General features: G+C 28.6%; 1 protein-coding gene across 1 annotated transcript; it reads left to right on the forward strand.

The window, feature by feature from the left end:
- The first annotated feature begins 2,464 nt into the window (after nt 1-2,464).
- LOC145028835 (glucomannan 4-beta-mannosyltransferase 9-like) lies at nt 2,465-14,525 on the forward strand. Its single transcript, XM_078977559.1, has 9 exons — nt 2,465-2,979; nt 3,074-3,172; nt 5,473-5,725; nt 12,918-13,028; nt 13,097-13,233; nt 13,327-13,440; nt 13,547-13,746; nt 13,829-14,023; nt 14,245-14,525. Exons 1-9 carry the CDS (start codon nt 2,647-2,649, stop codon nt 14,390-14,392), a joined length of 1,590 nt encoding a protein of 529 aa, XP_078833685.1. The 5' UTR covers nt 2,465-2,646; the 3' UTR covers nt 14,393-14,525.
- The last annotated feature ends 897 nt before the right edge of the window (nt 14,526-15,422 follow it).

Below are 15,422 nucleotides of genomic sequence, written 5' to 3' on the forward strand. Positions count from 1 at the left end.
GAACTGGAAGTACCTGAAAATGTTTAAATCACAAACCGTAAGCATAAAGCTTAGTGAGTTTCCCAAAATACCACATACCATACAAATGGGCCCAACCTAACATGTAAATGGGCCCAACCCAAAGTACATACAAATAAGCCCAACCCAATCATGAAAATAAGGCCTACTAACATACATATAAATGGGCCCAAGCCAACATATAATAAATGGGCCCAACCTAACATATAACAAATGGGCCCAACCAACATACAAAAAAATAGACCTAGCCTAATATACAAAAATGGGCCCAACCCAACATATAATAAATGGGCCCAACCTAACATACACATGCAAGAGTCACAAAGCCAACTATCATCCTATACAGTACTGTAAGAAGACTTATCTTTCTCATAAGATCAGGCAAATCTTAGCTCAGCATCACGAAACAGGTGTTACTGCCTGCCTATTGAATCACACAAGCTCCTACCTTAGTCTACACTCTAATATTGATAATTTGACCAAATTTCAACCTAGTTAAAAAGTCAACGGTCAAAGTTTGACTTCTACTGGCCCCCACGTCGTGTCCAATCCATGGCTAAGTCGTGGCGGATGAGTTGAGCCCTGACCCAATTTCTCAGTCATAAGGAAAATCATCGCCACATCGTGGAACACAAATCATAATGTTGTGGCACCAATAGTCCAAAACAGTCGCGAATTCTCCAATCCCCATGTCGTGGCAAACAAGATGCCACGTCGTGGGTGATGAATTTTCACAACTTAATGGATTCAGCCCCTAAATCATTAAGCCAACCCTTCATCCTTTCCAGAAAGCTTCCTAATGACCACTATGTCCTAACTATTAATGCTTTTCGCATGCCCAATAAATGGCTAGAAAATCTAGGTAAAAAATGAAGAGAAACACCAACATTTCATAAAGTTGATAACTTTATGGGATCCTTCCACTCTAACTACACCATCATGAAGAAAATATGACAATAACCTAGATATGGAAACATAAAGCAATAAAGTTTGAATCTTGATCACTTACAAAGGTCCAAAATATAAGATTAAAGATGATGTATGAGGCTTGCAAGCTAGATCTACTCTCCAAGTGTGCTTCCTTCTTCAAAACACAAAAAATACCAACAAAAGCTCAAGATCTTCAACAATGGAGGCTAGGGATACAAAGAAATTGAAAGGGAGGTGGTGGAGATTGAGAATGTGAAAACCCTAGCCATGACATCCCTTATAGGGGCATAAAACCTGGAACTAGGGTTTCACACAAAATAAATGCCACGTCGTAGCCAATATAGCGCCATGTCGTGGCACTCATTAAAGATATGTGCACCATAAAAGTTCGGACACATAGTGGTGATGCCTCTACCACGTCATGGCCAACCAAAAATCCCATAATGCTTTTAAAATTCATACCTCAAAGATCTGGATGTTACACATATCCATAACAGATTATAGCATAAAAGATTTAGCTTTAAAAAAATTCTTACATATGCATACTAGATCCCAAAATAGATTAACATATTGATCGAAGATGCACAATAGATGCATCTAAGCAGAAAAATAGATGCAAATGAAGCTTATCTGTTTTTAGATTCCAAAAAAAAAACCACAACATTTACCGTAAATATCAATTCAAAAAACTCTAATGCATAAAATTAATTCATAATGTTGTGGTTTTTTATTTGAATATAAAAATAGATAAACTTATATGTTTTTAAATTGGTGTTTTGATTATATAACTCCGCAATTTATATAGTTTTTAGTTTATTATTGTCGGTCGCAAGCCCGGATAAATGAATGAAGAGGATTATAACATTAAGTACAGTAATGACCAAATGACCGCAACTTTTTGATATACTTGGAGCCTAAAATTGGTTGAGCAGCCTCTGATACACATTATGAAATATGGATAATACAATGAAATAGAATACTAAATATATAACCATTACGTATATTAATAATACAATACAACATTTTACTTCTACGGAAAACCCTTGCTGTATACCCTTTGTCTGTAATATAGCACATGTTATAAAAACTAAAAATTGAGGCAACAACATCAAGGCAGTCGGTTGCAAGGTTTAATTGCATCCCGGAAAAACCCCGATTTCATAGATATTATGGGTTTTTACCTTTTTTTAATAAAAAAGTCAGCATTTCATGGCTATAAATATTAAAAACAAAAAACTCAATCCAAAAAAATACTATATTCCACGTTGTTAAGGAGTGGAAGACATTTGTGGGTGGTGTTTAATAAAAAAGAACAATGCAAAGGACTTCTTTTATTCTCAAAAATGGAAGTTGACATTAATGTTCAAAATTTTATTCTCAAAATCGTGTTGACCTGGCAACGACTTGTTTTCACGTACGCTAATTTCTTATTATCCTAACTTAAATTTGTCTTAAAAACAAACCTCGTCATCTTCACAAGCACATATATTATTCCCCATCTTCTCACAATTCTCATTACAGAAGCACAAAGCTTTATGTTTTCATATTTTCTAACTCTTCCTTCAGTTTTAAATCAAATGGGTTTGATTTAAAGTCCTAAAATCCAACCTCAAAAGCAGCAAAAAAAAAAAAACATAGCATCCTCCATTTTTACAGTTTCTTGTTTTTCTTGTTATGTAAACAAGAATATCATAGACAATGGGGAGGATTTCACCAATCGAAATTGTACTACAATCATTTACAGATAGTGAATACATCATCATCATAGATAAAATTATCGAGATATGGGGACAATTGAAGGTGATAGTTTTGGAGCCATTGTTGAGAGTTTTGATGTATGTTTCTCTTGCGATGTCTGTAATGTTGTTCATAGAGAAGGTTTACATGTCTTTGGTGGTTGGATTCAATAAATTGTTTAGAAGAAAGACAGAAAAACGTTACAAATGGGAAGAATTTAAAGATGATGTTGAATCGGAGAACTCGGTTTATCCTCTTGTTCTTATTCAAATTCCAATGTTTAATGAAAGAGAGGTATGTTTTCACCATGCTATGTTTTGGTTACGTTTTATTTATTTATTTAATTATTATTTGGTTTTTAAGTGTTTATGTTTTATTTTGTAAGGAGGTTTATCAGCTTTCCATTGGAGCTGTATGTGGGCTTTCATGGCCGTCTAATCGTATTGTAATTCAAGTTCTTGATGATTCGACAGATCCCCTCGTCAAGGTTGATAATTTTTTTTTTAATGCAAACTCATTTTTATAAAAGATGCAAAAATGATTTATCCTTTTTGTTTTGAATTTTATTTTTTTATTACTTTGTAGCATGAAGTGAGCAAAATACATTAAGAAAAAAAAGGTGTTTCTGTTTATAACCAAGTTGTTTGTAATTAGAAATTAGAACGTCTATAATGCTAGCTTTTTATTATTTGAAAACACTTTTAAATTAATTTTTTTTTTTTTTGTTTTTTTTTTTTTTTTTTAATTTCAATTTTTTAGTTATCTTATAAGTTTTGTTTATTTTGACATTTATATTTAATAAAAATTGAATTTACATTCTACTTATTTCTTAATATCAAACTTTTATTCTCTTATTACTAGTTAATCTATTTAGAATATACAAACAAATATTTAAAATAAATTATGTCTTTAACAATATTATTTTCTAAACTTCCAAAATAATAAAAATATCAACAAATAATGTCACATAACATTTTATGGTTTTATTTATATATTTAAGCATTAATTAATTTGGAAAAATGACTTATTGTTAAAAATATGACACAATATATAATTAGATTTTTTTATAACTTTTACGATAAATTAGTTATTTTTCAGAATTTTTTGCTTTTTAAAATTTAACTTTTAGAATTTTTTGTTTCCTAAAGTTAGTCATCGTAAATGTCTTTTATAATATGTTTGTATGTAAAAAATAATGTGACAAAAATAATAATTTTTTGGTTTAATTAGGAGATACCCTTAGCAATGATATATTCAAGAGAACTACAAATTTATATATATTTTTAATTTAATGACTATTTTATTTAGAGTAGAGTTATAAAACTGTAAATTTATTACTTATGGTTTGTAAAAAAAAAATTATAGATGAGATCCAAATGTTTTGACTAATATCATTAACCGAAAATATAAATTTTTATGTGTTTTTGGTCACTTTTATACCCTTCCTATTTGATTTATTATTATTAGTTTTTTTAATATTCTCCAAACATTTTAATAAGCATAATATGAATTCGACTTCTAGGTTTTGCTAGGACTCACATAACATAATCACACACAAATTTCTCCACCCAATAATATCATCTTCCTTTTACCTTTTATAACTTCTATGGTGAGCTTAGGAAAGATACAAAAATACTCCAAAAACAAAACCATTGAAGTTAAATTAAGAATAATAGTAGTTGTTTGGTTGTTCATGATAAGCTCTATAAAGGATGTAGAACGGATTTCAATCTTAGAAGATAGGGACATGTAATGTCATTTTGAAAAAGTCTCGAACAAAAAAAAAATCAAGATTCTTAAACTAGTCAATCAGGTAATGAGAATTCAAGTGCAAAAGCCGTCAAATTAAGAAATCAAAATCAAGAAAGGGAAAAAAAATATAAAGGTATAAATGTTTCAGATATCTAAATCACCAAGCTTGCCAAAACACTGCTTTCTAGATGTTGTTTTGATTTCCCTAGCTTATCATTCTGTTATTTTTAGTTTCGATCGCCATTTTAAAATGTAAATATATGCATAGAGTCTAAATTTGACTCTTTAAAACAAACCTTATAGAAAAAAAGGAGTCTCCAACCCTTATAGTAACGTGTTGAACCGATGGAAGATGAGAGAGAGAGAGAGAGAGAGAGAGAGAGAGAGAGAGAGAGAGAGAGAGAGAGAGAGAGAGAGAGAGAGAGAGAGAGAGAGAGAGAGTAAAATTATTTAAAGAAAGTTAAAATAAGGTTTTTTTTATTTAAACGTTAAATTTGTGATATATTTAAAATCATTTCATATTAATATGAAAAAAGTTTTTGAACAATATATGAATTATGAAACAATATATATAATTATGTGACTAAAATATGTAACATACTAACATACTACTTATACTTTGTTAACTGGTAAAATTATTGTTTATAATTCATCTTAGTCACACAAACCAGTTAATAAATAAAACATTGTTGCAAATTATAGTTAAAAAGTAAAATAATATTTGCATAAATAAGCATTTAGTCGGTGTCATCTTTGTCATAAGATAATCGAGTCCATGTCGTAATCTTACAAATTTTGTTTCTAAATTTAGACGTAGTTGTATATTTCATCCAAAATCCAAAAAAAATAAAAAAATAATATACTACTATTATGGATTTGTAGGAGGTAGAACATTAGTGCGTAGATAATCATTTAACATGTGTTTATATAACACACAGTTGTTTATGTATGCATTATATATATCCAAAATAGGATACTAACTTTCTTTCTTTCATAATTTGATTATTTTTCGTGCGGATTCCAATGGGGAATTAGAGCTTGGTTGAAGTGGAATGTGAAAAGTGGGCAAGTAAAGGTAAAAACATACACTACCAATTAAGACACAATCGAAAAGGATACAAAGCTGGAGCACTTAAAGAAGGTCTAAAGCATTCTTACGCCAATGAGTGTGAATATGTGGCTATTTTCGATGCTGATTTTCAACCTGAACCGGATTTTCTTTGGAAAACTATCCCGTTTCTTCATCATAACCCTCAACTCGGTCTTGTTCAAACTCGTTGGAAGTTCGGTAATTTCCTTCTAAAAATAGCTCATTTTCTGTTTTATATATTTTCCATTTATTAAACGTTCAATATTGAGCTTTTAACCTCCATTAGTGATTGATGTGCAACATTTTACTCAAAGGTCAAATAGTGTTCCTTGATCTATGAACTTCTCACGTGTATAGTAACATGGGCTTTAGATGATGCATATTATCATATGTTTCTAATATTGAGCGTTTAACTACAAAACTAGTAAATCTATTTTTTGGAATCGCAATATTATACTACTATTAACAACCTTGCAAGGTGCTAGGCAACAAGGAACTCCTGAACTTTTTTTCGAAATGTATTACTATTATAAATGTTACTTTTAATCTTTTATAAGATCAATTTTGAATATTTTTTTGTCAACTGAAACAGTAAACAATTAATTTATTGGAAATATTATTTCAAGGACGTGTTTGGCACGGAGCTTTTGGAAGTGTTTGAGAGCTTCTAGCTTTTAGCTTTTGAGAAAACGTTCTAGTTTAAACAAAATGCTTCATTTGACAGTATGAGCGTTTATTGTTTAGTTTAAAAAAACGCTCCAAATCTAAAAGCAACTTCATGTAGCGTTTAACAAAACACTATTGAGTTTTTGAAATCAATTTCCATAATTACCTTAAAAATATATTTATATATTTGTTTATTTTTAATCAGTTGTTCTTTTATGTAATTTTATATATTTCAAAAACTTCCAGCTACTTTTACCAAACACTCATATAACAAATAAAAATTATAGCTACCAACTACCCGCTACCTGCTACCCGCTAACCGCTTCCAGCTAACAACTACTTTTACCAAACACGCCCTAAAACAAAATTGCAAAAATTTCCTTGTGGCGTGCGATTTTATGTGGCGATGTTTCATGTTGTTTAAAAATTACAAATTTCACGCTTTTCAATAGACTTTTCAATAGGTGTTGGATTTGTTGTATTTCAAAACTAGGATTACTATTTTTTCTTATTATATTTCTTTTTCGGTTTTCTTTCTTTTTCTAAGTATTTTAGTATTACTAAATATAAAAAATTGCTTACAAACTCTCTCTCTCTCTCTCTCTCTCTTTCTCTTTCTATCTCTCTCTCTCTCTCTCTCTCTACACTTAACCCTAAATACTATATCTCAAAAGATCGGTGCTCAGTACCCACCACCTGCCTCAACCGGACCGACAACGATCATACTCGTCGATTTTGCTCCACTGACACTAGAAATCTCCTAATCCTTTCGTATTTTTTAGTTTTACTCAACCTCTACCTCCTTCATGGACTATTGGATCTGCACTATGCCCACCAAATCATAGCCAGACATTTACACTATCACATGATTGTCATCAATCGACACTCTACCTATTTCAAAACCACCTTCCATTGTTGCACCCATGGACAATATCAGTCATTAAGTTTTAATTTCAAGTTTCATGTTTCAGGTTAGGGCTTAGTTCCAATTTCAAAGGTTTTTTTTTTTTTTTTTTTTTTTAATAGATAGTTTTGATAAGGATTGAAAGAGTAGCAAAACCTATGAGTATTTTAGGTTTCCGGTAGGTACAGTGGTAGTGCATTTGTATATTTTCTAGAATTATATGGATTACTTGGTGGTCAACGACTCAACGGTAGTGGTAATGGTGGTGGTCGATAATGTTTATGGTGGTGGCTAGGGTCCTCAATTTTTCGGAGAGATTAAGAAGGAACGAAATAAAGTTAGAAATGTTTGAGAGAGAGAGAGTGTGTGTGTGTGTGAGAGAGAGAGAGAAAGAGAGAGCGTCCTCTTTTTATATTTAATAATAATAAAATATTTAATAAAAGAAAGAAAATTAAAATAAATGAGATTTTCTAACATATATCCTAGAAGCATACATAAGAACTATTAATTAGGGGAAATATTATTGTAATTAAATGTAAGGAGAATTTCATATATGTCAATCTTAAACTTCAAAATATAATATTTGCCCAGCTTAATTTCTCAATATCATATTTATCCTTCATAAACCTTCAAAATATCATATTTGCCCAAATCATTTTTATAAGGTTTTTAATACTTTTTAATCATTTTTTATAACTTAGAATTATTATAATAATTAAATTTTTTAACCATATTATCTTTACATCTATGATGATCGAATGTGAACTTTTAAATTGTTGGAATGTCGCCCTCTTGACAAACAAAATGATTCATCTTCAACACTCTCTATGGAATGTATATTTTGATTGTTTAGTTTTTATTGTTGTTGATTATTATCATGTTGTAGATTGATATTTTGATGTTTAAAAAGTACATATACGATATTTTAATATTTAAAAAGGGCATATATATGATATTTTGATGTTTAATAATTACATATATGATATTTTGAAATTTTATAAAAGGTAAATATGATATTTAGAAATTTTATGAAGAGTAAATTTGATATTTATAAATTAAATTGGGTAAATATGATATTTTGATGTTTAAGAATGACATATATGAAATTCTCCATTAAATATAAATGAATTAACTATAAAAAGTATTTTCTAAAATTAATAAATTTCATATTTAATTATGATAATAATATTTCTTATAATTAATAGTTCAATTACTGTTTTTTATGTGTACCATTAGAAAATCCCAAAATAAGTATACATGAATATTATTCTAATTTTGGAATGCCACCAAACCCAAGGTTGTCAAGATCGGGATCCTACCTAGGATCGTTTTTGGGTTTGCAAAATTGGAATCGTAAGATCGGGATCGAGATCCTAAGATCCCACAAAATAGAATATAATTCTAATTTATAATATTAATCTAAAAAATATTTCAAATATTTAATTTTTCGTTCAAAAGTTATAAAAACTTTAAAATATTAGTCATAAGTCATAATAAAAATGATAAATGGTAGATTGGTAAAGGGTAAAAGATATAAAATGGTAAAAAAAATTCATTTGAAAAAAAAATTTAAAGGAAGGTAGGATCGGATCGGATCTCGATCCTACGATCCTACCTATGATTTTACGATCCTACCTGCGATCCTACCCAAAATACGATCCTTTTACGATCCGGATCGTTTTTCATACATAGGATCGTAGGATCGTACGATCCTACGATCAGGATCGCGATTTTGACAACCATGACCAAACCCACAATAAAAGATTTTAAAAACACGGAAATTATAATTTTGAAACAAAAGTCGATGATATTGGTGTTCTTTGAAAACATTGTTTGTTTTATTATTTAAAATAGAAATGTTAAAATAAACAAATAAATAAGTATATTACAATAAACATGTAAAGTCCAACAAATATTTATATCCATTTCATGGTTTATATATATATATATATATATATATATATATATATATATATATATATATATATATATATATATATATATATATATATATATATATATATATATATATATATATATATATATATATATATATATATGGCATTCATCAGTTTTATGGGATGAGAGGAAAAGATAATATAACCGTTCAAAAATGTGATAAACAAAAGCTTTTGTTCAAACTTGTTTTATGAATATACTTATTTATCGTTGTAATAACAGGGGTTTTTGTATTTTTTTGTCCCTTTTTTATGTTGTGTATATTGATTAAAAAATCTATGAAACCTACCAAATAAGCAAAAGAGTTCATAGTAAGAGTTTGTTCTTTTTTTTTTTTGTTTTTTTGAAAAAGTTAATAGGAACGGTTTGTTAATTACTCCATCGGTCCTAAAATTATAGTTCATTTTTTCTTTTTGATTTGTCTTAAAATAATAATTCATTTCTAAAAATAAGTAACATTTTTACCAAAATACCCTCTCATTATTACTTAGAGGGGGGTAATAAGCTATTTGAAAAAAACATATGTTTGAAAAAGTTAATCTAATAGTTTTTTTAGTTTCACTAGTTTTTTGAGGTGAAAAAGATGTTGAAAAAAAAAAAAAAAAAAAAAAAAAAAACCCTCTAAAAAAGCTTCTACCATCGTAAATGATCTAACTCAAACATATGACAATCTATTTGTAAATAACTAAATAAGATATCGGTTTATAAATAACATTTCAGTGACAAATCACACTTTAACCATCACTCTATTAAATAAATATCATATTTCCAATAACTATTGGTATCGCTAGGTCAAAAATCATTTTGTTAAGATTTACTTGGGTTATCCAAGTGTTTTCAATTATTCTATAATTAAGTTAGTGTGAAAAATTAAAATAACATAGATTGTAACAAAATAAGTGGAATAGGAGATTATTTATAATTAATTATTTCATTTAATTGATTTCCAAACATTTTTAACTTCAAAATCTCTATTAATAATGTTAATTTTAAGGGATTTAAAAAAAATTTTAAATTCAAATGTAAAATCATAGAAAAAGACATCTCTCATTTATAAAGAGTAACATAAAAGAAATTAAAAATTATATATAAAAAAAAAAGCTAAAACCACAAGTTTAAGATTATTTTATTAGAAAAGAAAGATTAAGATTATTTTATTAGAAGAGAAAGATTTTTGCGATAGAGACTAAAGTGTTATTTGTTTTTTTGAAGTCAAAATGTCTGCAGTCTGCGGACCACATCTGCAAGCCTCTGCGGCAGAAGAGGTGGACCAAATGTCTGCAGTCTGCAATAAGAAGACTGTTTGTTTTTAACGTCTGCGAGCTGTTAAAATAAATTGAATTTTTAAACTTAATTTAATATCATAAACATTAAAAATGCATTTTTAACAAAAAAAAAAAAAAAAAAAAAAAGAAACTGCACGGTGGTCCATATATATTTTTTGGTTTACGTTAAAATGAGGTTTGGAGACCTTTGAAGGCAGTGGTCCATGTCTGCGCCAGGAAAAAATAAACAATCTGCGATGACATATGTCTGTGCGTTGTCTGCACGGCACAGACAAAAGTGATTGCGCAGATCTTCACACAAAAAACAAATAGCCCCTAAGATAAAATTATCCTTTGATACTATATCTAATTGAAACACTAGTGTTTTAATAACATGGTTTTAAAAGTTTATTACAAATAAAATATTTTACATTAAATGTGAAAGTTTAATGTTGTGTTTGACACGTCACAACTAGCTGATAAATTAATTTACTTTTTTGAGTTTTTTCTAAGTTGTCATGCTTATATTATTTTTTTAGGAGTTTTTTTGAAAATTTTCAAATATATCCCTTAATTAATTATAAAAATACATTCTTTTAAATGTCTTTTTAAGTCATTTTATATATTTCAACTAGTTTTATCAAACGATATTTTTTTATCAGTTAGTTTTTCAGCTGTCAACTAACTTTTTATTTAACTAGTTTTTCAGCTATTATGCCAAACATAACCTAAATTTCTTACTTTGAGTTAGAATAAAATAACTAAATATAGAGAAACAAACAAATTAGTTTTATTTAGGTGTGCTATATTGATATTGTATATTTTTTTTTCGTTTAACATTAACATTTTTTTAATTATAATATTTATGTATTTAATCATTTTTCTTATTATGTCACCTACTTAAAAAAAACTATATTTTAATAATCTCCGTATGATAAATTACATATTTTTAGAAAAAAAAATTAATTAATAAAGTTATACTGCTATTCTTCGCAATTAACCACAAATCAACATTGAACTACTTGTTATCTACCCTAATAAATGAAAATATTATTGCCACTTGTCATTCTCTTATTTATTTGGCCACATGTCATTTTATAAATTTTATGAATTATTTAATATCCACTTGTCATTTTTATAGATTTTTTAACTTTTAGTCAAATTCCACCTATTAAATATCATCTCATATTAATTAATTTTATTAATATATTAATTAATGTACATAATAACTTTCTATTTGTGAATTCCTCTTCCTATTAATATATTAATTAATGTATAATTAACTAATGTAGATAATATCTTTCATTTGTGAATTCATATTAAATAAGTTTATTAGTATAGATTAATTAAGATTAAATTACATAAATGGCCCATGTGATTTACCAAATGTCACAAACTCACTTGTTACTTATTTTATTATAAACATAATCCTTGTGGTTACGAAAACTTACATGAATGGTCTTTTTTTTTCCTCACACCTTTTACTTTTGGACTTTTTAATAAACCCGTGTAATACACGGGTCACACACCTAGTTTGATAATATGTCATGATAATATGATAGGATGAGAAAACATAAGTTAAATACAGTATAACCGAAATCATTATCATATTATGTAATTATACCATGCTATTCTCAATAATAATACAAAATTATATTTGGCGAGTTATAAATTTTTACCATATTGATTATTTTATTTTTATATTTTACCATAATTGTCGATCGCTTTTCATATTTAAATTAAGCATGTGATCATTACACGTTGCAGAGTAAAGAATGACAATCTGTATAGGGGATTTCTAACATTGAAGTTTAGATATATACTACTTCGTTCCATATTTATTGTTCACTTTTGATTTTTGAAGTCTTTATTTTTCTAACTTTGATCTTAAATATATTTTTGTCCTTGATATATAAACTTAATGCAAAATTTATTAATGGATTGTATTTTAAATGTTTTTTGATTGCTATAAGTTTCAACAGGTAATACATAACAAAAATAACAATATTTAAGATCAAAGTTGATGAATAAAGACTTCAAAAATCAAAAGTAAACAATTGTTATGGGACGGAGGGAGTATTATGTTAGTTGTTTAGATAACTATTCATGGACTATTTGTTCAAATCATTAGAGGACACTTTGTGATAGCATTCAACTTCGAACTATGACCATTTAAAATTTTATATTTTAAGCATCCATTGAACTTGAAGAAAATGAAAAAGAATAGATGTATGTATTTGCTTTAGAACAAAGTATTATTATGTTGTATCTAAGTACCTAAATGAAGTGCAATAGATGCGAATCATTCACCATTCATGTGGAGAATATTTTGCTCTTTTTTGGAACGACTTTTGCCGGTTATCTTTGTCGATTATCATGATCAGTTCAAATCAGTTGTCAGTTACAATTACTTACCCTTAAATGATAAAAACATACCGAATCAAGTTTTTGTCGCATACACTAGCCATCGATTAACAAGTTTCTATTGCTAGTTACCCTCAAATAGCAAATATTCTAGACCTCGTGTACTTATTGTTACATGAAAATAGTATAAGAAAATAGAACTAATACTTTGTATTGTGAAATGATGTTGCAGTGAACTCGGATGAGTGCTTAATGACAAGAATGCAAGAGATGTCACTTAACTACCACTTCAAAGTGGAGCAAGAAGTTGGTTCTTCCACACATTCATTTTTTGGCTTCAATGGTAATAGAAACATATGGTGCTTAAAAATTGTAAAAACCATTAAATTGCAATCTTCTATGCTTTTGTAGGGACTGCTGGAGTTTGGCGAATGGCTGCACTTAATGAGGCAGGAGGATGGAAGGATCGTACCACAGTTGAAGATATGGATCTAGCCGTTAGAGCTAGTCTTAAAGGTTGGAAGTTCTTGTACCTTGGTTCAATACAGGTGAAGAGTGATTTGAACATACATATATGATATATATGACTTCAAACATTTATATTATAACCTTACTTTAGATCTTTATGTTTTGATATATAGGTTAAAAATGAATTGCCAAGTTCATTTAAAGCCTATCGCTACCAACAACATCGATGGTCTTGTGGTCCAGCAAACCTTTTCAGGAAAATGGTATACGAAATCATCGTAAATGAGGTGAGGTCATTATACTAGTATTTGAATTCTTTTGGTTCGAACGCTTTAAGCATATATGTAATCAATGGATTAATGTTTTTTGTGAGTCTTTTACTTTGTTATGCAGAATGTTACATTGCGGAAGAAGCTACATGTGATCTATAGTTTCTTCTTTGTAAGAAAGATCGTAGCTCATATTGTTACATTCGTGCTCTATTGTGTTGTAATTCCTGCAAGTGTGTGGTTACCAAAAGTAGAGGTTCCGACTTGGGGTACCATTTACATCCCAACCATCATCACGATTTTGAATGCTGTTGGAACTCCAAGGTTTTATTTCTTTAATTCATCGTCTCTTTGTAAGAAATTTTAATTTTGTTTTAACTTCTAAGGGTTTTTTTCCCACTCTTAGGTCTTTATATTTAGTGGTATTTTGGATTGTCTTTGAGAATGTCATGGCCCTCCATCGAACTAAGGCTACATTCATTGGAATTTTTGAGGCTGAAAGAGTGAACGAATGGGTTGTTACTGAAAAGCATGGAGATGATTCCAAGGCTAAAACAATAACTAGTCAACATGAAATACGTGGCTTCAAATTAAGCGAAAGGTATGTATTCTTAATGACATGAATAGATTTAAGAAAGACAAGTAAACTAAATAATAATCATGTGTATCAGAATCCAAAAGTGTACGATTTTGTATTGATTTTAAAAAGGGACCCAAGTAGGGAAATATGTTATTTCCTTTAAATTACATAAACCTTTAAAGATTACCTTAATTATCATAACATACATAACTATCTAACAATGTATATTTGGACTTGTACAGGCTTCTTGTGGTAGAGTTATGTATGGGTATTATCCTCTTTGTATCTGGTTGTTATGATCTTGCATTTGGAAAGAATTACTATTATATTTACATGTATCTACAAGCTATCGCTTTCATCGTAACGGGTGTGGGTTATATTGGCACTTAGGTCCCTAAATCTTAGAATACTCCTCTATATGAACCTTTAGTTGGCAATCATTTTATCTTCGTGCCTCTAGTCCTTTCACCATTAGCTACAAAATACAATTTTGTTTGAGAAAGTGAAACTTTATTTTAGTTCATTTGATTGTTACCATTGTATATATACAAAAATAAATCAAAATAGTTGTGTACAAAGAAGAAACGAACACAAGGACAAAGGTCTTTGAATAAGCTAGGTGTGGGTTCATGAATGGTTAAAAAGCAGAAGGATTAATGTATTTGTAATATTTCGATTTTGTAGGTTTTGTTTGACTATTATGATTCATATTCATTTCATATGTATTTTTTTAATTTGTTTTGAATAATTAATGAAATAATTATGTTAAATAAATTGTTAAACCGAATGAAATTGATACGATATCATGTATTGACAAAAAGAAAATGAAATTTTCCTAGAGACCAAGAAACGTAGGTCCAAACTATCTATGCATAGCCTCTACTGCATTAGTGTATGACAATATAACTTAGTTCTCATGCATACAACCGAATTTTACAATGAAATGCAACCGAGAGTTTTTACTATTTTAATTTTTTCTAAAATACTTTTATTAATTATATAAATCCAGTAACAACATGCTTACGACCAATAATTCACAAGAAAACTAAAAAAAAAACATTGTAAGTATGGATGAAATCTTTTGTAAATGTAGACATGCCATATAAACCAACCATAATAGATGTCGATAAAACAGTATCAAAGAAAGAACGTATGTCTGACATAGAAAAGTCATTAATTGTTTAAGCTTCTACTACATTGTAAAACTTGCATGAAAAGTTAAAGAAAGAGCATCCATGATCCCAATGTACAGGGACCATCTAAAACATCAAATATAACACTTCTAAACTCTACCGCAACTAAAAAAACAAACATCGCAAATAATCAGTTTTTCCATCATTACTAGCAAATAAAAGTAACTAACATAGTTACACAAGGCAACATAATAAGTAATACTCACAAAAGAAATTAAAATCCAACA

Source organism: Lactuca saligna, chromosome 2 (assembly GCF_052625555.1).
Source record: "Lactuca saligna cultivar CGN05327 chromosome 2, ASM5262555v1, whole genome shotgun sequence".
NCBI lineage: Eukaryota > Viridiplantae > Streptophyta > Magnoliopsida > Asterales > Asteraceae > Lactuca > Lactuca saligna.